The sequence below is a fragment of the Sarcophilus harrisii genome, chromosome 2 (genome assembly GCF_902635505.1).
Source record: "Sarcophilus harrisii chromosome 2, mSarHar1.11, whole genome shotgun sequence".
NCBI lineage: Eukaryota > Metazoa > Chordata > Mammalia > Dasyuromorphia > Dasyuridae > Sarcophilus > Sarcophilus harrisii.
In genome coordinates, this window is record NC_045427.1 from 18,495,782 (window position 1) to 18,522,409 (window position 26,628).

The 26,628-nt window shown below is 39.1% G+C and overlaps 1 protein-coding gene across 3 annotated transcripts; it reads right to left on the reverse strand.

Moving 5' to 3' along the window:
• Positions 1 to 12,131: 12,131 nt before the first annotated feature.
• LOC105749228 (zinc finger protein 501-like) lies at positions 12,132 to 26,085 on the reverse strand. 3 transcript variants are annotated; one of them, XM_031949670.1, is made up of 3 exons: positions 25,354 to 26,085; positions 20,101 to 20,157; positions 15,854 to 16,055 (listed from the first exon to the last, which is right to left on the reverse strand). In XM_031949670.1, exons 1-3 carry the CDS (start codon positions 25,777 to 25,779, stop codon positions 15,897 to 15,899), a joined length of 642 nt encoding a protein of 213 aa, XP_031805530.1. In that variant the 5' UTR covers positions 25,780 to 26,085; the 3' UTR covers positions 15,854 to 15,896. The 3 variants fall into 3 exon arrangements, with proteins under 3 accessions (XP_012396401.1, XP_031805530.1, XP_031805531.1); XM_012540947.3 differs by lacking the exons at positions 20,101 to 20,157; positions 25,354 to 26,085 and adding an exon at positions 16,621 to 16,731 and having other exon boundaries at positions 12,132 to 16,055; XM_031949671.1 differs by lacking the exon at positions 20,101 to 20,157.
• Between the last annotated feature and the right edge of the window lie 543 nt (positions 26,086 to 26,628).

Sequence of the window (26,628 nt, forward strand, 5' to 3'; positions counted from 1 at the left end):
TTGCCCTTTTGCTATTCCTAATACAATTTTAATCTTTTTTGGGGGGAGAGGCAGATTAGGTAGATTTTGGAAGTTTCATTAATGTAGTTTGAAAGAGGGCAATACAGACACTAATTATTATAATGGATTATTATAAAGCATTATTAATTATCTGAATTTTTGCCACTGATAGTAGGAAGTTTGACCAATGTTAGACTATGACTTTTTTAATTTGATAAAATATTTTTTTAATAAGAGAAAATTGGAGAATGATGATAATCTATATTCCTGATAAGTCTCTCCAAGATCTCCTCACGTGGAGCTAAGTAAGGTCAATCAATCAATCAATAAACTTTTAAATAGCTCCTTTGTGCCAAACTCTGGGAGATAAAAAACCAAAAATGAAACAGTTCTTTTTCAGAAGGAATTTGCCTTCTATCGAGGAAGATGTATATACATATAAAAATATATAAATATATGAATACCTACACATACACATAAGTATACATACGTCTACACATACACATAAATATATGTACATCTGCACACACACACACACACACACATACATATACACTTGTAATTGAGGCAGCACTAGCAGCTTTGGATGTAGGGCTTCCAAAGGATTGAAGGAGTACAATCTACACTTCCATTTCCAGGCATTGTCTAATAACACTCTCTATTTTTATTTTTAGGTGCTGCTTTATTTTTAGATACTGAGAGTAGGGGGTGGGGCTCTGATGACCCCTTCATTTCTAAGGAAGCTTTAATTCCCCTTTTCCCAAGGGAGGTTGTGAAGTGACCAGCTTGACCCCAAATGCCCAGGGTTTATTGAGCCAATATTTTTTTTTAATTTAATAGCCTTTTATTTACAGGTTATATGTATGGGTAACTTTACAGCATTGATAATTGCCAAACCTCTTGTTTATTGGACCAAAATTTCATGGAGCTCCCCATGAATGTCCCCAAAACAGACATTTTATTGCCATCCCCCCTTCTTCCAAACTATACAAGTATCCAACAGTAATCCTTAAAGTAGCCTTCCCTAGTGTTGCTTCTACCTTACAGCATTTGATGGGTTTTAAAGAAAATGGTTTATTCTCTGCCTTCATCTCCACATATCTCTTTTTCCCAAATTGACTAATGCAGGTTTACTAGCTAGTTTTAGGTAAACCATCCCCCACCACCCCATCCTCTCCTCCTCTCCTTCTTCCCCCCACATTATATAGCAGAAGTTTTTATTTTTTTTAAAGAGTAGCTCTTTATCTAGCTTTCCCAACTGTTTCCCCAGAACATTAGAAAAATGTGTTGCTGCCAAATTTGAATATTACTCAAATTTGGATCAAAAAATAAAAAGGAAGGACCAATCCTATTCCATTTATGGCTTCATTGCAAGATGGAAGGATTTCTGAATACTCATTTGGGTATGTATTTTAGGTTCCTATCTAAAGACTTAATTACCCTGGGGAAAGTTCCTCAGCTTGCATTGTTTCTAAGAGTTTTAAAGAGTGATCCTTCTGGGTTGCCCATAAGATCAGAGTCTTGTAGTAAGGTGGGCAATTTGTATATCAGCAGTTCTTTCTCAGACTCTACAAGCACTTATTAAGTGTCCACTCTGTGCTTGGTTGGTCACTGTCCCTTGTTCCTGAAGAGAAGAAGAAATGCATCACCATGTCGGAGTCAGGTTTGTTCTTTATCCTTCTTCTGGAAGAGGACCAGGACATCAGGAGGCGATGACGGGCCATGCAAGTGAACTGGATTTCAATGAGGAGGGACTGGGCAAGGTCACCAGTCCCCGGTCTCCTCTGGAACCATGGGGGTCCGAGGCCAAGATGGAGATCAGAAGGACTGGAGATGACTTTGGATACAATGGGAGATCACGGCCTTTTAAAGCTAAATCTTTAACAGATCTATTTGAGGCAAAGCTCAGTCAGTTGAAGTGAGTAAAAAATGAGGCAGAGAATGGTCTCTCTTTAAAAATATTTAATAGCTTTTTATTTTTCCAAATACTTGCAAAGGTAGTTTTCAACATTCACTCTTGCAAAACTTGTGTTCCAAATTCTTCTTCCTCCACCCTCACGTCTCCCATAGACAGCAACTAATCCCATATAGGTTAAACATGTGCAATTCCTCCAAACTATTTCCACAGAAATGGCCTCTTTTTCTCACCAAAACAGAAATAATTGTTACTTATATTCCCTCTGAGCCAAACAGTGACCAACTGGGACTTGGGCTGAGACCTACTGAGAGCAGGAGTGATTTCAGTTTAAGGCATGGCCCTTAAGAAAGAAAGATAGCCTGGAAACCCCAAGGTATGTCGCCACTTTCAGCCAACAAAATTGACTTTTCTTTGGCAGAGTACCCAGAGATAAATGACAGTGAGCTGCACTATGACTGATCAGCCCCCAAATAGCCCATGTGAACATTGGGGCAAATCTCCAAATTTGCCCAGCTTGTCTTCCTTCTGAGCTGCAGCAACGCTGCTTTGGTCACAGGGCACAGCCCCTTCTTTGAGGACGAGATGCCACGCTGGTGGTCCTGTGCCAGCATCTCCCGTGTCACGGAATCAGGAAGCGCTGCCGACCCCAGCGGGAGAGACCATGTGCAAACCAGCTGGTACAAAGGGAACATAGAGAGAGTGGAGGGAAGGTGATCTTGGAAGGGAGTCGCCAGCACCTAGTGGGAGTGGGGAGGGGGGAGAGTTTCAGGTACAGGAGAGAGCCAGGCAAGGCAGAGTCCCGAGATGGCCTCCTGGGCCAGGAACAGCTGAATCAGGTAGTGGGCAGGCGGGAGGTCCAGGAAGAGTGGGACGTTATGGAGGGGCAGGTGGGATGGACAGATGCACTTTACATAGGTCACCTCACTGGGTCCTCACATCGGTGTAATCAGCCCCCTGTTACCGATGAGGAAATAGCCACGTGACTTGGAAAAGGATGGGATTCAAATTCAGCTCTTAGGGGCCCCTAAGAAGGAACCACTGGAGCGTACTGATGGCGGTGAGTGAGTCCTTGCAAACCTCAAGCTCCCTGTAAATGGAGCCTAATCATCTATCCGAGGGCAGCGAGATGGGGAAGTGGGCAGAATGGCAGGAGCACTGTCCTCCGGGCTCAAACCCGGCCCTTCCTCCTGTTTGCCTCAGTTAGCTTATTTGTAAAATGAGTTAGAAAAGGAAAATGGCCAATCCCCCCAGTGGCCAAGAAACCACAAGCGGGGTCAGGGGAGCTGGGCCCAAAGGAAAGTGATGGAACGCTCACACACAGAGGGATGACGGCGGAGATGATAAAAGGGCCTTGGACCAAGGGGCATGTCGGGGTGGGCCTTGGCAAACCGAGGGCCAAGCTTCACTTTAGAGAGGTGCCAAGGGGTGGAGGGCACGAAGTCTGAGTGAGAAGGAGGAAGGAGAGAACGACCCGGCTTCTGCACCTGAGAGCCTGGGGGGAGATGAGAAGGGGGAAGAGCCGCTCCGGAGAGCTGATGGAGGCTGGATTTGAGGGGAATAAAATGATTGCCTCGTATTAATATTAGGTCATATAAACTTGGAATGGACCTCGGCAACTCCCCCAACTCTATTGAGCAGCACAGGAATAAGTGCAGAGGCAGCAAGGGGCAGGTCTTGGGGGACGTCAGGGTGGAGAGGGGAGAGCAGATTCGAGTTGGTCCCCCAAGGGTGAAACAGGGAGGGGAGGGTGGCCTGTGCAGGGATAAATGCCTGGGACAGGAGGAGATGGAGGTTATGGGGAGGATGAAGAACAGGGAGGGGGGAGGTCACAAAGCAAAGGGAAAGACAGAGCTCACTTATGGGCCAAGGCAAGAGCAGAGGGCGGCTGGGTGGGGTTGGGGTGGGCTGTGGAAATGGAATAAGTTAAAAACTGGGAAATGAGGGTGTTTGAGGGAGCCTCAATAATGCACACACACACACACATACATATATATATATATAGAGAGAGAGAGAGAGAGACAGACAGACAGACAGACACACAGAAACACAGAGAGACAGAGACAGACAGAGAGAGAGACTGTCTCATAAGCAGATAGGAAAGGTAGAGACAGATGATTCTGGTCTGTGATGTGTTGTAAAAGTCTGATGGGGATCTTTTCTAGGGGCAGGGTAGGGGTGCTGCCTGAACCCAGATCTTGGGACAGTGGATAGGGCCCAGGACCTGGAGTTAGGAAGGCTGGAGCTCAAACATGGCCCTAGGCACTTGTGACCCTGAGTGAATCACTTAACTTCAGTCTCAGTTTCCCCATCAGTAAAATGGGGCTGGTAAGAGCATCTCCCTTCCTCCCGGGGTTGTTGTGAGGATAAAATGAGATAATCTGGAAAAGCCTTTTGCAACTCTTCACATACTATATAAATGCTCGATATCACCATTATCATAATGATTTTATTCTTAAAGCTCAGGACTGACCGTATCACTTTTCTGTTCCAGAAGTTTCAGCGGTTCCTCCTGCTCAGAATAAACTCTATTCCTCTTCTTGGCATTTAAAGCCCCTCTGCAATCTGGCACCGACCTATTTTTGCAGACTGATTTCACATTTTCTTTCATATTCTTTACATCCCAGCCAATCTGGCTGTCTTGCTATTCCCAGTGCGTGTCATTTATCTCCCACCTCCATGGTTTTTCAAAAACTGTCCTCCAAGCCCATGTATCATATGTTCTGGAGCCGTTCCCCCAATCCCCCCCAGCGCGGCAGGTCCCAGAGCTCAGCTCCCACATCTCCTCCACAGAGTCCTGATGCTGTGGCTCACGCACTCCCTCTAGTGGGCCTCATCCCAAAGATGAACACCCAACAGTTAGCTTTCAGTGGGAGCATTTACTAAAGCCTGGAAGATGATTGTGATGCTGTGTTAAGCCCTCCAGATTTGGGGGCTTTCCCTCCTGGTCATTGAGGCTCCCTCCAAGTTCTCCGAGGGGGAAGTCCCTTCAGGGACGCCTCCTGGAGGGTCTGGGTTTAGGGAGCTGGGGAAAGGTTTCACTGTGCTAGTACAGGATCAGGAAAACTTCTTGCAGGGGTCCTCAAACTACTGCCCGCAGGCCAGATGTGGCAGCTGAGGATGATTATCCCCCTCCTCCAGGGCTATGAAGTTTCTTTATTTAAAGACCCACAAAACAAAGTTTTTGTTTTTACTTATAGTCCAGCCCTCCAACTGTCTGAGGGACAGTGAACTGGCCCCCTATTGAAAAAGTTTGAGGACCCCAAGTCCTTGGCTGGGTCCAGATGCCTTTGGGTGGTTACTGGTCATTTCCCCCCAATTCCCCAGTGCTTTGGCCTCCTGAAAAGGCTCCTCCATCCTCCACGTTCCAGCTTGAAGGGAGTCATACTTACACAAATGATTTGGTTTTAAATGGCTTTTTGGAAAGGACGATGAGCCTTAATTGCCTATGGACATAGCCCACCGTTGTGGGGGACAGATGGAGGGAATACAAACCAAGGGAGATGAGTGAGAGGGGCTGGGGGGATCTGGAGACCATTAGGAGGCTACTGCTGGGCGGAATAAGTGTCTATGACCGGGTGGGACCCGTGGGATGAGGGAGAGTGAAGGCTGACAGCTGCAGAATGGCACTGCCCTCAACCGCTCGAGCTGTGATGGAGTTCTGAGGAGCATTGGGACCATAGATGGCAAGTAATTCAATACATGTTGAACGTGTGAAATTCTATATATTTCCCCACAATTATCAGGCTGCAGAAGAAAAATCACATCAAAAAGGGAAAAAATGAGAAAGAAAACAAAATGCAAGCAAACAACAACAAAAAGTAAAATACTATGTTGAATCATTTACTTTTCAATAGTGGGTAATTAAACAGTGTTCTATTTCTTATAATGCACTGGATCAAGTGCATCTCCTTTCAGCCATCTTTGAATTATTTTGTTTTTATTGCCTTATTTAGACCAGGCATCTACAAACTACAACTTGTGAGCCAAATCTATATATTTACATGGTTTGTGAACCAAGTATGGTTTTTACGTTTTAAAATAGCTTTATTTTAAAATATTAAAAGTTTTAAAATTATTAAATTACAATTTAGTTAAGTATTTCTAAATTTATTTAAAATTTTGATTTTAAAATGTTAAAAAAAAAAAAAACAACAAACATTTTTAGCTCATGGGCCAAACTAAAAAAGGCAATGGTTTAGATTTGGCTTACGGGACGTAGTTTTGGGATGCTTGATTTAGATGATTGTTGTATCCAGGTAATTATTGATAATCTTTTAGTCACTGTAAAACTATATTAATAGGATCTAAGATTTTAATACATGTCTTTGATTTCCTCTTATTTAGATATTTTGCTAATCAACTTCTGTTATTTCTTTGTTTTTTCCATCATAGATATTTTGTTTTCACTTAGATTTTTACAGTTGCTCTTCTCATCTCTATTCTCTTTAGTACCATTTCTACCTTTTCTATAGCCACATACAGGGCAAGATACTGGAGCCCAAGTATGGTGATTCTACTGTCCTTGAAGGTAAAAAGTATTATAAAAATGTTTATAGAAATTTTCTAACTTTTATATGTTTGTCCAGTTTCATCCTAAAATGTCCTTTGGATGACGTTAGTTGCGTGTCTTTTCAAGCTTTTTTTAAACCTGATTTAACCTGCTGTTGTCTTTCCCTGATAATATTCATACTTTTCAGCTATCATTGTCCACAATATTTTACAAATGAGACTATATTTTTAACTGGCGTTGCCCTTGGCCACCATGTCATTCTATTTGGTAAGTAAATCAAATGTTTGCTGACTGAGGAGCTTTTAAAGCTTTTTTTGGTGTCTTTGTTATTATAATAGTTAATTTCCATTGATTTGCACTTATTGTAATCAGGTTTGATATTCTGTAATCTATATCCCACTTTTAGCATCAGCAATGTAAAAATAGAGAAAGTTTAATTTGTTTTATTTACACACCATATCTTTTTCTGAGTTTTATTCTTACATTTTAGTATTAATTTTGATTTTTCCTTTAACAAATTGGTGATCTGATTATAATTAAATTATTCAGGGATGAGTTATTTACTGTCTCTTAAAACATAATCAATCATTTACTTTGTCTTTTTGATATTTGTCATATCTATTGCCTCCTGTTTTTTTTTTATTAAAGAAAATATTCATGATATACAGGTGTTGGATTTCATTATAATTTACAAGTCTTTTGACTCATTCTTTATTCCCGATTCATATTTTCCAATATTTTTCACCAGTCTTAGCTATTCAAAATTGTATAGAAGTCACCAAGTATTAATGAATTTGTTGATTTAAGTTAGAGAATCCTACTGAATTAGTAAATTTCCCTTGGATTTCTTTTACTATAGATTCCTTTTCAGTATGGGTTGGGCTAGATGGCCGTGGAAATCCCTTTCACCTTTCAATTCTTTGACTACATGAAATCTCTACAAAATTGCTCAACTTGTCTATCTTTCTCAACAAATGTTAGTATATAAGATAATTATTTTAATTTAGGTTTTTCTGCAAATATTTGCAATGAGCATTATAATATGAGGTGACCAAATGTCCCATGAAATGATTTCTTTTTGTCTCAGGATGCATAAAACCAATTCTGAAAAAATCCTGGATTTTCTTCTCCCAAAGAAAGCCTACAAGCTGTTTTCCCTTTATACTGAAAATCCATATTGTGTTCTGATCTCATTGATGAGGAGAAAGTCAGGACTGATATAATTCAATTCTTTTAGTGGTGTGTCCATTTGCTGGTCATTGCACAAAGATCTTCAAAACCTTAAAGTCTATAAGTGGTTTAAAAATTCTGTTTTTAGTATTCTATGTCCTTTTTACAGTTGCAAAAAGGGATGGAGGTTGATCTGGGCCAAGGGCCATTTCTTCGTTTTATCGGTAGTCACAGCCATGGAATCAGCACTGAGTAGCCAGGCTACTGACTTCATTTTTCATAAAGGAACAAACAGGTGTACATGAGATATTCCTAGAGAAGAGGATCATAGTTTGAGATCAAAAAGGGCCAGCAGAAGCCATTAAGTCCAATTCTTTAATGTTATAGAAGAGAAAACTGAGGCACCGAGAAGTTGGGTGCCAGGGTCCCGTGGCTAGTTGAGTCTGAAGCAGGATTCAAATTCAGATCCTTGTAGCTCTCAGTGCCTATTTCCAGTGTAGATCACATCTTTACCATCACATTAGGAATTTAAAATGCAGAGAATACAACATACTACTGTATCTATTGTTAGCTGACTATAAAATAGCATCTGATTCTACTGAGCAAAATGCTACTTCTAACAAGGTTTCTCCCACACAGGTGTCATAAAACTTCTTGAAATTTATAACAGAAATAAAAACTTTTTAAGAACCTTGTGATAATTCATATTGAACACGACATAAAACATGGAGCTTTTGCTATTAAAGATATTCACAACTGTCATGGATGTGGTTCAGCACAGCGTCCAAACTGAAGAGATTCCCAGGAATCCATGAAACTTATAAAAATATTTGATAACTACATTTCAATATAATTTTTGTAGTCTAGTATATTTTACCCATTTAAAAAGTTATTCTGAGAAGGGATCCATAGGTTTTACTCAAATACCAAAGGATATTTGACTATAAAAGTTAGGGATTTCTCTGATAGATATGAGGTCTTTCGGATGCTACTATTTGTGGTTGACATTGTGCTGGTGGTGACAGGAACAAAAAAGAGATTGATCTCTTCTTCCTTGAAGTTCATCTTGTATTGAACCATCCTAAAGCCTGGATCAAAGACTCACTTCCTGTTTGCCTAAGTATAAACACCGTGACCCAAGCATGCACTAGCACTTGGGGGGCAGAAAACGGGGAAGGAGCCGCCCAACTCCATCAATCAGAGGTGTCCTCAATGCAGACCCTTTGGAATATCCCTCTCCCGCCATGGCTCAGCGACTCTCCCTTTTCCTAACTGCTGACTGACCCTCTGAGAGTCTCTCTTTGTTCCAGTATCCAGTTCCTATTACCAGGGGACCATCTGAGTCATATGAGCTTAGAACACCCCACAAAAGGGCAGGATTTTCTGGAGGGGAATCATAACCATGGGAAGAGTCTGACTTGACCATCCACGCAAGAAGGACAAAGAATGTTTATTTAGATTGTGGTATGGATCTAGATGGATGAGCTACAGTTTGTCCCTCAAAAAAGAAATGCATACATACACATACATCCCCAGAGTCATATGGGTATGTATATATATCCATATGGATGCACACAGAATATGTATGGGTACAGACACAGACATTTATAGATGCAAACATCTCCATGCTTGGAATATTCCTTATTTCATGTCCCACTCCTCGCTTCCTGGAAGTCCCAGCCAAAATCCCAGCTTCTGCAAGAAGTTTTCTTGATCCCACTTAATGTTTGTGCTTTCCCTCCTTTCTGTCCAATTTATCTTATATATGTTTTGTTTGCATGTTATTATTTGTATGTTATCTCCTATTTGACTGTGAGCTCCTTGAGGGCAGGTATCCCCAGTGTTTAGCATAGTATAGTATAGTGTATAGTATAATGTAGTGTAGTATAGTATAGTGGTTACAGTAAGTATTTAATGTTTATTGACTGAATTACTCTAAAACTGGACACTTCCTATTTTTTATACCTAGATAATTTTCATTGAATTCTTGTACTACAGTCTGTTAAGCCATTCCCCAGTTGGTGAGTATTTCCTTGCTTTGCAGTCTCTCCCTCCATAAAGGAGCTGCCGTTAATATTTGTATCCAGGTGTCCTTTTCCCCATTCTTTGATCTCTTTTGACTATAGACCTTGTGGCAATCTGTGCTGGTTGGTCTTTTTGGGGTCACATTTCCAAACTGCCTTCCAGAACGGCTGGACCGATTCACAGTTGCCTATTTCCCCACAGCTCCTCTGTTGAATGTCATTTCTTCTTTTTTTTAAAACTTTGCCATTGATGGTGTCAGGTGGAAGCTCAGAGCCATTTTAAATGCAAATTCCTAATGATTAGTGATTTGGAGAATTTTCCATATGGCCATGAATTATGGAGTCATATGACTTTTTCCTTTGAGAACTGCAGGTTCAAATCCTTTGATGATGTCAGCATTTATATAGTACTTTGTGGTTTGTATAGAACTTTACAAATATCACATTTAATCTCATTTAATCTTTACAATCACGCTGGAAGGTAGGAGCTATTACAGATAAGAATACTGCAGCCAAGAGGCTGAAGTGAAGAGTCACACAGTTAGTCAATGTCTACAAATGGATTTGAAGCCATTGGCTCCTGATCTAGTGTTCTAACCTTTAACTTTCAACTAGTTCCTTAAATTTTGTGGGAATAGGGTCTTTATCAAAGAGACTTAATGCAAATAGTTTCTTCTTCAAGTACATTTTCCTTCTAATTTTAGCTATACTGGTTTTTGTTTGTGAAAAAATTTATGTAATTAAAACTGTCCATTTTACCCTCTGTGATACTGTTTCTTCTTTGGTCAGGAATTCTTCTTTTATCCATAGATTTGAAAGATAATTTCCTTGTTGCTCTTCTAAGTTGTTAGTGATATTATGCTTTAAATGCAAGTCACATATCCATTTGGAGCTTATCTTTGTATATGGAGTTTCTATCCTTAGTTTCTGCCAGATTGTTTTTCGTTTTCCAAGCAATTTTTTTTTTCAAATAGTTTGTTCTTAACCCAGCAGGTGAAGTCTTTGGATTTATTAAGCATCAGGCCACTGTGTTTATTTGTTTCTTAATGCTATGTGGCTAAACTTGCCCACTGATTAACTTCTGAATTTCCTAAAAAGCACCAAATTACGCTGATGATCTCTGCTCAGCAGTAGTTTGAGATCTGAATTGCTAGGGTTTCTTCAATCCTACTTTTTTTCTTTTTTATTATCTCCCTTGAGCTTTCTGACATTTTGTTTCTCTAGCTGAACTATTTTTTTCTTTCCTAGAAAATGGTTCTATTTTTTTCTACATGGTTGACCTTTCCAAGTCTGATTATTATGATAATAGATAAATTTATGGTCATCTTCATTATATTAATTCAAGCTACCTATGAACAAGTAATATTTCTCCAATTATTTAAGTCAGCATTTTGTGTAGAGTGATTTCTAGTTGTATTCATATAATCCTATGTGCATCTTAGCAGGTAAACTCTCAAACATTTTTTATATTTTATAGTTATTTTAACTATAATTTTTCTTTTGTCTCTTCTACCTGAGTTGGGAATATATAGAACTGTAGATAATTCTATCCTCTAACTTCATCAAAGTTAATCTTTCAATTAATTTGAGTAGACTCTCTAGGGTTATCATGTCATATGCAAAAAGTAAAAATGTTTTCTTTTTTTATGCTGACTCTCTCAATTTCCTTTTCTTTTTATTGCTGGGTAGCATTTTAAATTCTATATTAAGAAATAATATGACAATGGACATCATTGTTTTAACTATAATCTTATTGGAACTTTATATTATCCTCAATACAAATAATGATGGCTCTTGGTTTTAGATAGGTACTACTTAACATATTAATGAAAGGTACATTTATTCTTTTGTTGTCCAGTAAAATATTGAAAGTTCCCATTAAAAATGAACAGATATGTGTTGAAGCTTGTCTAAAATTTTGTCTAAATTTACTGATATATTCACATGACTTTTTTGGTTTTGTTGTAAACAATCATGTTGATAGTTTTCTTTGTGTTAAAATTGTTAAATGTTAAAATTCTACATTCATGGCATGAATCTAACATAGTATGTAATATTTGTAATAGGCTTCTGTAGCCTTCTAATTTTTAAAACTTTTGTTTAGATCCATTTAGGTTTGAAAGGGGTACTTTGAGGTCCCCCACTATTACAGGTTTTTGTCTTATAATTCATTTAGTTTTCCTTTTAAATATTTAGGTACTACCCCATTCATTGGGAAACTGTTAAGCTGCAATATTGTCATGAGAGTCAACTGTGAAAGACTTCACTGTTCTGATTAGTACAGTGATCTACAGTAATTCCAAAGAACTCACAATAAAAAAAAATGTTGTTCACCTCCAGAGAGAACTGAAAAACTCTAAACCAGTTTCTTTTTTTTCCACTTTATTTTTGGCAACATGGCTAATATGGAAATGTTTTGCATGATTTCACGTGTACAATCAATGGATACTTAAAAGAAATTAATTCAGGCTATTTATTAGAAAGTCAAATACTGAAGCTGAAGCTTACATACTTTGGCTCCATGATGAGAAAACAGGACTCACTGGAAAGGACCCTATTATTGGGAAAGATTGAAGACAAAAGGAAAAAGATACAGCAGAGAATAAGAGATAAGCTAGTGTCATGGAAGGAACAAACATGAACTTGAACAGATTTTAAGACATAATAGAAGACCGAAGTGATTGCTGTGCTAAAGTCAGACATGACTGAATGAACATCACCACAGGAACTGGAAGGAGGGAGAGAATTTGGAACTCAAACCTGTTAAAAATGATTTTTTAAAAGATGTTAAATAGTGGCATTTATTCATTGCCTATTGTCTTTCAGCATAATATAGATTCTTTGTTCATCTCTTATAATATCTATCTTTGGTGTTTCCTTGTCTGATATTAAGATTGCCACCACATTGCTTTTTTTTTTTTTTTTACTTCTACTTCAGTTAAAGCATAATAGATTTTTGTTTCAAGATCTTATTTTAATTCTTTTTGAAGCTTTGATGTTTCAAGTGGGTTTCTTGTGAACAAATATATTGTTGGATTCTGCTGTCTAAATTTAATAATTTCAACACTGCCCTCTTTATCTGCATCTCCTTATGAACATTTTTGTTCTCCATGCATTAAAAAAAATTGTTCCAGTGCAGCTCTTCTTTCTTTGCTGCTTTTTTGGGTATCATTATCGCTACCCACTCATCTCTTCCCCCGTGTTAGAATTTTTGTGTCTTAGAAGTTTATTTCTTCTTCCTCTATAGAATCTGAGTAACTATTTTAAAATATAGCATCTAGAAGGGGAAACTTTTTAATTCTGGACCTTAGTAAGAAAGTCTTTGGCCTCTTCTGGAAAGAACAGCCTAAGGTTATTATTCTGGCACACAAGGAATTTAGAGTCAAGAAGACCCTAAAAAGATAAATACCTATATTGATTAGCTATTTTTCCCTTATATATTTATCTAGTTTTAATTATTCCTCACTTTTTAAAGTTTCATTTTTAAAAACAGCCTAAAACTTTTCATTTTCCCAGTTAATGTCTATTTGGACATAATGAAAAAGTCCATTTGGAAAGAAGCTGATCCATAGAACTTGAAATTATATTTAATATTCTCTCTTCCTCTTTTTTAGATAGTTTTGGATTAGGAAATATTGAAATACTATTTCCCCTCTCTTTCTAGCAATTCCTATATTCAAAGATTCCAAAATATAACTCTTCGAATTTAGCTAGTAGGTAAATATCTTGTTCTCTAGCAATCACCATTACGGAACTGCTGAAAGGGAAATTTCTAACTTGACATCAGAGATTGGTCTCTTTCTGTGCAAAAAAAAAAAAAAAAAAAAAAAAAAGGAAAGCTAGGAAAGTATTTTAAAAGTGGCTAAACCATCTCCCAATCTGGAAGTATTTTTCTCCTCTTTCTGAGATTCTTTTGTAAGAACCTTTCTTCTGAGCTTCTTGAAGAGAGGCTTGAGGCTAGTCTACGGTTGTTATCTCCAAAGCAGACATTGTATCAGTTACTGATTTCCCGCATGATGTCCAAGCTTTCAAAATTCACAAGGTTTTCCTCTTAAGTCATGGGGGAAAGGAGAAAATAGATGATCCTCTCCTTTACTTGCCATCCCCAATCCTGCTGTTCCTGATTTATTCAGCTGAGAAGTCGACTTTCTGTAATTATTGGGGCAAGGGTAGGGAACACCACTCTTATGAGTACTAATATATGACTATCTGATGGGGGTACTGGGAAGAAAGCACTGTGTACAACTTCAAGAATCACAAAAAGTGGGAGTCTATCATGGACAGTTTAATACAGTTGTTTATTTTCTGCTCTGTAATGCTTCAAATTATCTCATGTGTAAAAAATAAGGGAATGAGGGAAAAATAGTGAACTCTCTATGAGTTAGGAGCCATATAGAACAAATGAGGGTATCTTGGGCCTTGTGTGGCTTAAAAATAATGCTTAGAAGGTGCAACTATAATAAAGGAACAAGAACTTACACAGAACAAAAGGCTATAGTTCTGAATCCTGATGAGCCCAGAGTGAGTTTGTTGATTTACTTTTATATTAAATGTGTATGTATACATATATATGTAAATACACACACATATATACAGACATAAATATGTTATGGATAGGTTTTGGCACTAGAAAGGATAACCAGAGAAATAGATTTATATTACAGAAAGACAATGTTTTGGACAGAAACTTGAATGTATTTAATATTTCAATCAGATTTAAATGACTAACCATGAAATGACAACTAATGTTTTATAGACGCATTCTTATCTTTTTTTCAAATGCCTATACAACATCACAGTCATTAACAAATTGTGCTACTTGGACTCTCAGATAGTAGGAAAATGATGACTCTGAGTCTTCCCCACAATCATTGGATTACCAATATTCTTCTCAAGTATGAATTATCTGAAATTGTATGAGATTTTTACTACACATCAATGATTTCACGAATTATTAAATTCACAATGCTTTACTTCAGTGTGACTTCTCTGATGTTTAGAAAGGCAAGACCTCTGGCTAAAGGTTTTCCCACATTCGTTACATTTATAGGGTTTCTCTCCAGTATGAATAAACTGATGTTCAATAAGGGATGATTTTCGGCTAAATGTTTTTCCACATTTGATGCATTCATAAGGTTTCTCTCCAGTGTGAATAAACTGATGTTCAAGGAGAGATGATTTACGACTAAACATTTTCCCACATTTAATACATTCGTAAGGTTTTTCTCCAGTGTGAATAAGCTGATGTTCAGTAAGGTGTGTGCTCTGACTAAAGGCTTTCCCACAGATATCGCACCCATAGGGTTTCTCGCCAGTATGAATTCTCTGATGTTTAGAAAGGCAGGAGCTTTGGCTAAAAGCTTTCCCACATTCATTACAATTATAGGGTTTCTCTCCAGTGTGGATTCTCTGGTGCTTAGAAAGGCAGGAACTGCGGCTGAAGGCTCTCCCGCATTCACTACATTTATACGATTTATCATTAGTATGAATTCTGTGATGTTGTGTAAGGAGTGTGCTCTGGCTGAAGGCCTTCCCACATTCGCTACACTCATAGGGTTTCTCTCCAGTGTGAATTTTCTGGTGTTCAAATAGGGAAGAGTTGCGGCTAAAGGCTCTCCCACATTCATCACATTTGAACGGTTTCTCTCCAGTATGAATTCTCTGATGCTGAGAGAGGTGTGCACTCCGGCTGAACGTTTTCCCACAATCATTACATTCGTAGGGTTTCTCCCCAGTATGAATTCTCTGGTGTTGGTTGAGGTAAGAGCTTTGACTGAAGGATTTCCCACATTCATTACATCCATAAGGTTTCTCTCCTGTATGAATTCTCTGATGTTGAATAAAGTGTGTGCTCTGAAGGAAGGCTTTCCCACATTCATTACACTCATACGGTTTTTCTCCAGTATGTATCCTCTGATGCTTATTAAGGGACGAACTCCGACTGAATGCTTTTCCACAATCATTACATTTGTAAGGTCTCTCTCCGGTATGAATTATGTAATGCTGAGTAAGGGTTGAGTGGTCACTGTAAACTTTTTCACATTCATTACATTTATATGTTTTCTTCCCTGTATCTCCCTGATGTTTAATTAAATCTGAAGTCTGTTTGAAGTTCTTTTCATGTATACTATATTTATGTAGTGCTTTTTCTATAGGAACTTTCTGTGGTGTAACCAGGGTTGACGTTAGACTATGTTTTCTTCCAAACTTATTACATTCATGACCTCTTTCTCTAGGAGTCTCATTGTAAGGGGCTTGCCACTGATGTCTCTCCTCATTTACCAGTTGCTTCTTTAACCAAGCACCACATTCCTGGGTTTCTCTTAACTTGGAGTCTGAGGAAGTATCTTGTGATTCCATTACTACCATCTGAAATGATCTTTTTCAGAAATTTACTCCTTTGGAGTAAAGCCTCAAGACCTGGTATCTCAGTCTGAAAAACAAACAAACAAAAAATCAGTCAGAAGATTTTTTTTTCAGTGCCGGGAAAAAGATATGAGAAAATAATGTAACTCAAAAGCATGTCTACAAGGAGCATATGACTTTGATATATCATTTAAAATGGTTCTATAATCTGGCAGGAAGAAAGGTGACAATAGGGAATGATGCCTGATGTAAAGTGAAGATGATCAAAGAGAACAACGAGAGTATATGAATAATATAGCATAATTTAACTGTTTGGTTTTGTAACACTTCTAGCATTTAGAAGTTGTTTAATTTTTCATTGAGAAGTATGTCTTTCTGAGATTTGAATAACAATTACCATTATAATAGTATTATTTTTTCAAATTAGAAAGGTTTTATTCATCATAATCCACAGTCCTGTCTTGTTAACATGATATTTCTGGAGAGTTTTGAAAGTTAACTCTGTGCTAAAAATGGAGAGCATCTGAACTAAAGATCTACTTAGGCTTCTTTCAGTTCTATTCCCTTATCCTTTCTGTTTGAAATCAGATTCCCTATTTGGGTTGGTGAGCTTAAAGATCTGTGACACCTACTCGTTCTTATAGCAGGTGGTTTTTTAGTCCTGTCCTGGGCCAGCTGTCACTTTAGAAATAAAGTTTCCTTGCAAATTAAGACATCTCTGAGGTACCACTTCACACCTCTCAGATTGGCTAAGATGACAGGAAAAGATAATGGTAAATTTTTTTTAATATTATAGTTTTTTATTTACAAGATATATGCATGGGTAATTTTTCAGCATTGACGATTGCAAAACCTTTTGTTCCAACTTTTCCCCTCCTTCCCCCCATCCCCTCCCTCAGAGGGCAGGTTGACCAATACATGTTAAAGTATATGTTAAATACAATATATGTATACATGTGATAATGGTAAATGTTGAAGGGGATATAGGAAAACTGGGATTCTGACACATTACTGGCAGAGTTGCAAATTGAGCCAACCATTCTGGAGAGCAATCTGGAACCATGCCCAAAGGACTATCAAACTGTGTATACATCTTTGATCCAGCTGTGTCATTACTGGGTCTGTATCCCAAGGAGATCTTAAAGGAGGGAAAGGAACCCATGTGTGCAAAAGTGTTTGTGACAGCCCTTTTTGTAGTGGCAAGAAACTGGAAACTGAGTGGAGGCCCATCAGCTGGAGAATGGCTGAACAAGTTCTGGTTTATGAATATTAAGGAATATTATTGTTGTATAAGAAATGGTCAACAGGCTGATTTCAGAAAATCTTGGAAAGACCTACATGAACTGATACTAAGTGAAATGAGCAGATCATACAATAGAACAGCAACAAGATTATGTGATGATCAACTGTGATGGACGTGGCTCTTTTCAACCATCAGGTGATTCAGGCCAATTCCAATAGGCTTGGAATGGAAAGTACCATCCACATTCAGAGAGAAAACTATGGAGACTAAATGTCTCCATTAATGAATGTAGATCAGAATCAGAATGTAGACTGAATATAGATAAAAGCATAGTATTTTCACATTTGTTGTTGGTTGTTTGCTTGGTTCTTTTTTTTTCTTTCAAATTTCTTCCCCTTTTGATCTGATTTTTCTCATACAGCATGATGAATATGGAAATACATTTAGAAGAACTGCACATGTTGAACCTATATTGGATTACTTGTTGTCTAGAGGAGAGGGTAGGGAACAAAGGGAGAAACATTTGGAACATAAGGTTTTCCAAAGATGAATATTGAAAATTATCTTTCCATGTATTTTGAAAAATAAATAGCTATTATTATTTTTAAAGTTTTAGGCAACAGTAAACAAATACAAAAAGAAATGAAGTTTCTTTCTGACAGGTGTCAGCTGTGGCAGCAAGTGAACAAGATGTGCTCCTAGCTTGGTTTATCTTTGACCTTCCTATTAATACAGTAGTGGGCTTCAGCAAATGAAAACTCTGATTGCTCTGTGCAGCTAACTTCCTGTATGTGGCTTCTAAAACTCCTAGAACAGGCTTCAGCTCTAAGAAAAGCCCAGGTGCTTCGTATGCAATTGAAATTTTGTCTGCTAAGTTGGACTGTAGGGCTCCATATTGTTCCAGACTGAAAAACCTAATATTTCCTTAGTGCCACAAATGGCTTGTAAGAGAAATGGAGACAAAGCTTAATAAGAGAATGCCTTCAAAACCCCCCAGCATGTACATCCACGTTTACTAGCACATGTAAAGCTCATTACGTGGCCACTGCTTCCACGGTCCAGGGGTCCTGTGAAGACAATGTCTAGCAGGAGAGCAGGATATTGCAGGAAGAGGGGAGGGCTGAGAGGACTGGGAGAGGCCTTGACCTTTCCCCCTAAACCATAGTCCAATTGCTGGCGATCTGTGTTGCCCTGACGCTCAGATATCTGCCAAAGCGAAATGTCTGAGCTTTGCCCATAATAACGTTATTCCCAGTGGCACCTTCATGGGTTATTGAGTATTTGATGAGAATCTAGATAAACACGAATGATTTCACACAATCCTTAAAGTCACCGAGTTTTTCAGTGATATTGCACCAAAATAACTCAAGATCTTATTTTCATCATGTTTACAGGGGTTCTCTCCAGTCTGAATGAACTGGTATTCAATAAGATGATTTGCAAATGAACATTTCCCACATTTAAAATGTATTTAAAGGTTTTTCTTCAATATAGGGTCACTCTAAATAAAGGCTTTCAAAAATTCAATACTCACACAGGACTTCTCTCTAGCATGAGTTCTCTTATGATTATTAGTGAATGAGCTCTGGCTGAAAACTTCTACCATCATTACATTTGCAGAGTTACTTTCCCAGAAAGAATTAAATAATGTTAAATAAGGGCTGAGCAGTAACCAAAGACTTTTTCCATTACTTTTATAAGTCTTCCTCCTTATCTTTCCCTAATATCTAATGTCTGAATTCTATTTGAATTTTTTTTCTGTGTACAAGACATTTATGTAGTCTTTTATCTGAAAGAACTTTCTTTTATATAACAAGAATAGGACTCAAACTAAATTTTTTTTTGCCCCCAAATGACTTCACTGGTGACCTCCTTTTTTAGTGAGAATGTTCCTGGGACGACTATTGCTTGTGTCTCACGTCTTTTTTTATTAATCAAGCTTCTCTAAACTTTTGGAGTACCAGCAAATATCCTATTGAAATCTTTCCATTACTACAATCTGAGATGATTTCATTTCAGAAATATCATCTTAAATGTGATTGGAAAGAATTAAAAAAAAAATACACATACCAGATCTTCTCTATGCCAGGAAAACTGAGAATTTGTATTTAGAAGGTAATGAAAGTGAAGAGAAAAATGACAGGGAGCATATGAATTTGCTACCTTTCAAACATGAAGGATGGTAGTATAAGAGGAAAAGTGGAAATACACATACCAGATCTTCTCTATGCCAGGAAAACTGAGAATTTGTATTTAGACGGTAATGAAAGTGAAGAGAAAAATGACAGGGAGCATATGAATTTGCTACCTTTCAAACATGAAGGATGGTAGTATAAGAGGAAAAGTGGAAAAAAAGAAAAGTAATTTCTCTATAAAAGTTAAGATGATCAAAAAGAATGAAGGGATTAATGGTAAGAAGAGGAACTAAGAAAAGGGTTTAAGTAGAGTAAGAGGAGAATGATAGTACTCCAAGAGATTATATAGTAGCTTAAAAAATTGTAAAGCAATTAACTCACTGGATCCTCATGACAACCCTAAGGGATAGGTGCTATTTTATGTATATATGCACAAGTATGAACATATATGTATGTGTGCATGTATGTCTATATATACATATAAATAAACAAGTTCAGATAAGTCAAATTAATTCTCTGGCTTCATAAAGATAGTAATTACCTAAATCAGGATTTAAATTCTTATCTTTATGACTCCAAGTTCTGTATTCTATTCACTGTCCTAATTAGCTATGCCAGGAAAGGATATCTGGGATTATCAGGGGATAATATTTTAGGAAATGCTTTCTGCTACTACCCCAATTAGGGCCCTTATTACCCCATTCTTGAATTATTGTAATAATTTCCTAACTTACCCCAAGTTCCAGTTTCTTTCTTCTCCATCCATCATAGCATGTCACCAATAGCTTGATCTGTAATTTAACACCATTCAATTTTACGAAAATCAGTAATTTCTTCCTAGAACACAATGCTTTTTTTACATTTCCTTAATGTCTACATGATGAAATCATTTAAAATTAATGCTGGTCTATTAACCTTCTCTTCATCATTCTCCTTTATTTAGGTCTATTGAATGATAAAGCAAAGTGTTTTTATTTCTTTATTTATAAAAAAGCTTTCGTATTCCCCGTGAAAGCGATGCCATTTCATTCTTTCCACTAATTCCGCATCCAGCCTTAATCAATGAGGAGTTGTCTCAAACAGACCTGAAAGAGATTTTAGCTTAAAAAGGCCAAGGTCTCCTACTACATCTGGGCCATCTCTGATCATCCTGTTTATATCTTTCCACTGGACGCAGATGGCTCTGGAGGAGAGATTGAGGCTGGTAGATCTGGACAGCCCTGCCTCACTTGTATACAATTCATCTGCAAGTCAAGACATCACTTCCCTGATGTCACTGGTTCTTTTCCAGAATGAAGAAAAACCAATAACAAATCCCCAGCCTTTAAAACTGCTTGCCTGACTCATAATAAATGCCTAATTAAGTGTCTGCTTACTGACTGGAATCATTCTCCTGTTTATTATTTGTTGTCCAGTGGAGTTGGAGAAATTTCTATAATCAAACTATATGTCTTTGTGTGTTCAGACCTCCCTTGTCTATTTCAGATAGAAGTGAGGTTCTTCTAGTATTCTCATCCTCCCTTTCCTCTACATCTGCATCCTCTTCTTCTCGTGGATGACAATTAGAAATATACCTATATATTTTCTTTCTCTTTCTTTTCTTCAAATGGCAATACACTTCAAGAAAATCTTTTTTTTTAAATTCAATTTCCTCAATATGCTTTGAAAACATTAAAATTCTGAAAGTACACTTGTTTCTTTCCCTCCTAATAGAATGCCAGCACTATAGCATCCAGCTGCTCAAATAATCTTACATTTCTAGATTTCTCTAATGCCTGTATTTGAATTTCAAGGTTAATATTTAGCGGAAGGATTTTCATCAGAAATGTTGAAAATTCTCTATTGCACTAAGATCCATTTTTGTCCCTGTAAAATTATACTTGACTTTTCAGGTATTTTCCTGTTTGAAATCCCTGTTTTCTCTATATTCCTTAATTTTTCATACTTAAATGTTTTTCATAATTTTATTTTTCTTTTTTTCTACCATATTATATTCTAAGGTCTCCTCTCATTTAGGTAGAAATTTCAAGGTAGAATTCCTATGTAATCCTAATTGTAATTCTTTGGTACTTGAACTGCTTCATTCTGGATAGATGCAATTTTTCTTTCTTCCACATGGGAGCACTGGATTTTGGTTGTGGCATTCCTGAGACTTTTCCTTCTAGAGTTCCTTTTATAAGTGATTGGTAGATCCTTTCTAATTTTTTGTTGCCCTTTGGATCTAAACAGTCTCTGCATATTATTTCTTGATATATAATGTCTTAAGCTTTTTTTTTTTTAATTATGGCTTTTAGGGAGTTCAGTGATTATTAAATTTAGGGAGTTCAGTGATTATTAAATTATCTGTCCTTGAGCAAGTCAATTATTTTTTACATCAGATGGCTTTCATTTTCACCTAATTATTTGATTTTCCTCCCCAAAGATTTCTTAGTGTCTCCTAAAAATCACTGACTTGTGATTGGTTTATTAAAAGTTTTCAAGGAGTCCATTTCCTGGGTAACTATTCAATTCACAAACATTTGTTAAGGGCCTATTATGTGCCAGGTATTGTGCTGAGTGTTAGAAATACAGGGAAAAAAAAGCCAAAAGATGGTTCCTCCCTTAATAAAGGAGACAACATGTGAAAAAATATATATAAAACAAGCTATATTCTGGATGAATAGGAAATAATCAATAGCGGGAAAGCACTGGAATTAAGAGAGGTGGGAGAAGATTTCCTGTAGGAAATCTGAGTTTAGCTGGAATTTACAGGAAGCCAGAGAGGTCAGCAGTCAAAGTGCAGGAAGCAAAGCATTCTAGGCATTGACAACCAGAGAGAATGCTTGGAGCTGAAAAATAATGTCTTGTGAAATAACCAGGAGGCTATTGTTATTCAATTAAAGTATACGTGTCAGGGAGAAAGATATAAAGACTGGAAAGGTAGGAAGTTATGAAGGGCTTTTAATACTAAACAGAACATTTTATATTTGATCCTGGAGGCAATAAGGAACCACTGAAATTTCCTGAATGAGGGGGAAGGGACTGACATGATCATATGTGAGATTTAGGAAAATCACTTTAGTGTCTAAATGGAGGATAGGCTAGAGTTGGGAGAGGCTTGAGGCAGACAGACCTCCACACTTCAATAGCTATTGCAATAGTTCAGGACTGAGGTGATGAGGAGCTACATCAGGGAGGAGACAGTGTCAGAGGAGAGAAGGGAGCATATGAGAGAGATGCTGTAGAAGTGAAATGTAGGAGAGATGCTGCAGAGGTGAAATCTAGGAGAGATGCAGAGAGGAAATGTAGGAGAGAGGCTGCAGAAGTGAAATGTAGGAGAGATGCTGCAGAGGGGAAATCTATGGGAGATGGTGCAGAGGGGAAATCTGGGAGAGATCAGAAGTGAAATCTAGGAAAGAGAATGCAGAAGTGAAATCTAGGGGAGATGCTACAGAGAGGAAATCTGGGAGAGATGCAAAGGGGAAATCTAGGGGAGAGGCTGCAGAGGGCAAATCTAGGAGAGATGCAGAAGGGAAATCTAGCAGAGAAGATGTACTGGTGAAATCTAGGGGGCGCTGCAGAGGCAAAATTCACAGTCCTCGGCAATAGCTTGAGTAAAGGGGTTGAGAAAGAGTGAGCAGTTCAACATGAGTATGTACTTAAGGGACTGACTTCTAAGCTACTCATTCCCCTTTCAATCCTTTCCTCCCATCCTTTCATTTCTTCTGGGTATTCATATGGTTCTTGGGGAAAATGCTTTTTCCTTTGAGTCTGCTTCCAGTTCTTTTGGAACTTGCAATAATTTTTGATCCTGCTCAGTTTATGTTCTGACTCATCTCTTCAGTTTTGGTTCCTAACTCGAGCTTTGTGACAGGGTCAAACTTTACCCTTTGTGGCACTTTTGGTGAGACAATGGTCAGCCCAAAGGAAGTGAAAGATATTCAAGAATGAAATTCGGAAAACACAAAAGTAAACCATTTCAATGAGGATGAAAAAAGGGATTTTTTTTTTAAAGCAATATGGAGTCATGGGAAACTCTTCAATCAAATTAAATTGAAAAGAAATGGACACGTCAAAGTCAAATTAAGAAATATTTATTAAGCACTTATTTTGTGGCAGGCACTGTGCTCAGCACTGAGTTTACGAGACAGAGAGAAGCACTGTCTCTGCCTTCAAAGACTTTATATATTAGGAGATGACATATAAAAAACTAGACAGATACACTTTATGTGCAATATAGATCAAAGACACTCTGAGGAGAAAGGCCTCCAGAAGTAGGAGGGATTTAAACTGTGTTTTGAGTGAAGACTGGAAAGCTGAAACAGCATCTAATAAGGTATAAGAAAAGCAGTGTTCCTCTGTATAGGAGGACTGGAAAGGCAGGAAAGAACCAAAGTATGAAGAACTTTAATATCAAAAAAAAAAAGGAGTTTATATTTAATCCTGAAGGTAAGAGTGAGCTCCTTAAGCAGAAGGGAAATGTGGTCCGATCTAAGTTTTAAGAATAGTCATTTGGCAACTGAATGGAGGATGAATTATGGAAAAAGACTGGAGAAAGAAAACCCAACGACAGTAGTTCACTGAGGTAACATGAGCCCAGACTAGGATGGTGGCTGCCTGAGTGGAAGGAAAGGGATGGATATGAGATGTCACGAAGGTAGAAATAACAGCATTTGGCAAGAGATCGGCTCTATGAGGTAAGTGAGAGGGAGGAGTCTGGGAGGCCGTTGTGAGGACGGTGGAGTCCTCAACAATAATAGGAAAACTGGCAAGTGGAAAGAGGATAAATTCATTCTGATTAAATTGAGTTTGAGGACATTGGAGGGAAGCGAGTTGAGACTGAAGCTCAGGGCAAAGACAAGAGTTAGAGATGCAGGGAATACTCGGTAATGAATGATAACTATGACTGTGGGATAGTGCCATGGAATAGTGTTAAAGAATGATGTAACTCACAGTCAGCTAAGGATGGTGAGTGAGCGAGTCAGCAAGTATTTATTGACAGGCTTTGGGGATACCAAAAAAAAGGCAAAAGATAGTCCGCTCCTAAGGAAAAAAAGGCAAGATGTAAAAAAAAAAAGAAAAAGAAAAACGGGATAAAGTGGGGACAATCAATAGAGGGAATGCACTAGTGTCAAGGGGGAACAGTGCTAAGAATGACAAAGTATTTTTTAAAAGCCACAGTGGAAGGGAAAAAGCAGGATCAAAAAAGGGCTGGGAGCCCTGCCTGGGGCGAAAAGGACCAAGACACGTGAGAGGAAAGAAGGCAGGGATTTATCAGTTTTCTTACAAATGAAAATGCCCTTTTGCACCGTAAAAGACCATAAAGAATGACTACTGGAGTTGATAGCCAAGACAAGAGCTCCCTCTCCAACCACCCAGCCCAGGCGCCAGATTCTGCTCTGAGGGAGCCCCGGGAGCCCTGGAAAAAGGGACAAGCACCGCGGGCCCGCGGCCGGGCCCGCGAGGCAGTCAGGAGGTACTGAGTCCTGATCTGGCCCCAGGCCCTTAGCTGCGTGGCCCTGGTACGGCGCTTAACCTCAGCCAAAAAAAGGGAAAGAGGACAAAGTGTACAAAGCACGTGCCCGTGAGCTAAGACGTGAGGAGGCCGATTGCTCCACAAGGAAGAGGAAGCGGACAGGCCGTAAATCTGCCACGGAGAGAATCAGCTTGGCGAGCACCGAGGAAAGGGGAAATAAATGCCAGCACTCTGCACGGGCACGTGTTAAACGTCTCCCGCAAGCGCCGCGGCGCCCTAGGAACCAGACCGAGGGGCGCCGGCTGTCCGCAAGCCGGGACGAGATACAGCGGCGCACGCCGGACTCTGCTGCGCGTGCGTTCCCTCGGTTCTAGGCCCCGCCTCCCCGGGCGCGCCCCCGCTCCAATGCCAGCGCGCGCACACAGGCGGCACTCCCCCGGGGCTTGAAGACCCACTCAGCTTGCCCACACAACGCACACTCACGAACACGCCTCTACCAACAAGCGCAACTCCCTCTCGGGTCCGAACTCACCTTCCGAGCGAGCGGAGCCGGCTTCGAGCCGGCAAGGGTACCCGACGCTCCATCGCCCGGAGAAAGCACGCCTGCGCAGACGGGCCCGCGAACTACGATGCCCAGAATCCTCCGCGCTTCACTCCTCCGTTTCCCAGAGGCCTTCGCGGCGCGCCCTCCCCAGCTTGACCAGGGATGCGCGCTGCTGTTCAGGGGCTTCCGGGTCCCCTGAGGGGGGTGGGGGGGAGCCCGTGAGGGACAACTAGAGGTCATCCGGACGGTCCCCCTCTTTATGCAAAGAAGGAAACTGAGCCTCAGGAAGGGGAATCCGGAAGGTTGCACCGAGTTAGTGCCGGAGGCAGAATTAGAACTCGGCTCTTCCGGCTCCAAATGCAGCCTGCGCTTTCCAACGTCCGCCGCGGAGCCCACGGGGCGGCCGTTGTGCATGTCGGAAGACCTAGGAGAGTGGGACAGCGCCCCCCTTAGGTCCGATCGGGCTTCATCAGGAAGGTCCTAATTGTCCAAAATAGGAACGTTCTGTCTGGCGGCGGTAAACGGCAGACCGCCGACTGACCTTCGGTCTTCCTGGCGAATCATCGGAGAAAAAAATTAGATGTGCGCACGTGCACGCGCGGAGCTCTACGACATGAACTCTGTAGTTAATCCGCCGGCCTCCATTGCGCATGCGTCACCTCTGAGCCTGTTAAATCCATAGATTTGTTACGTGTATGTGTAATGGAATACACACGTTCCTTCCGGGCTGGCAGTTTATTCCCTTGGAAAAGGTTGTAATGCAGAGGCGGAGTCACGGGGAAGCAAAGGGGAAACTGAGTGAAAAGATTGTTTCCCCGGCATCCAAATTTAAGGACAATGTACTTTTTTAACTTAACTAAAAAATCTGGCTCTGATTTATGTAAATGGCAAATTATTTTCTCGTTGAAGTCTGTTTTCTTCTATTTCCTTCCTTTTCAATTCTTCCAGGTTTTTTTTTGTTTGTTTGTTTGTTTTTTTTAATGTGAAGTCTGTTTTCTTCTATTTCCTTCCTTTTCAATTCTTCCAGGTTTTTTGTTTGTTTGTTTGTTTGTTTGTTTTTTTAATGTGAAGTCTGTTTTCTTCTATTTCCTTCCTTTTCAATTCTTCCAGGTTTTTTTTTTGTTTGTTTGTTTTTTTAATGTGTGTGTGTGTCTAACTGGGAAAGCCATATCTGAAGAAAATGAAATTTCTAGAAAAATTGGTTATCAGGTAATTTAGTAAAATAGGGTTTTCAGAGTGCTTTTGTCCTGTTGTGATCCTTGC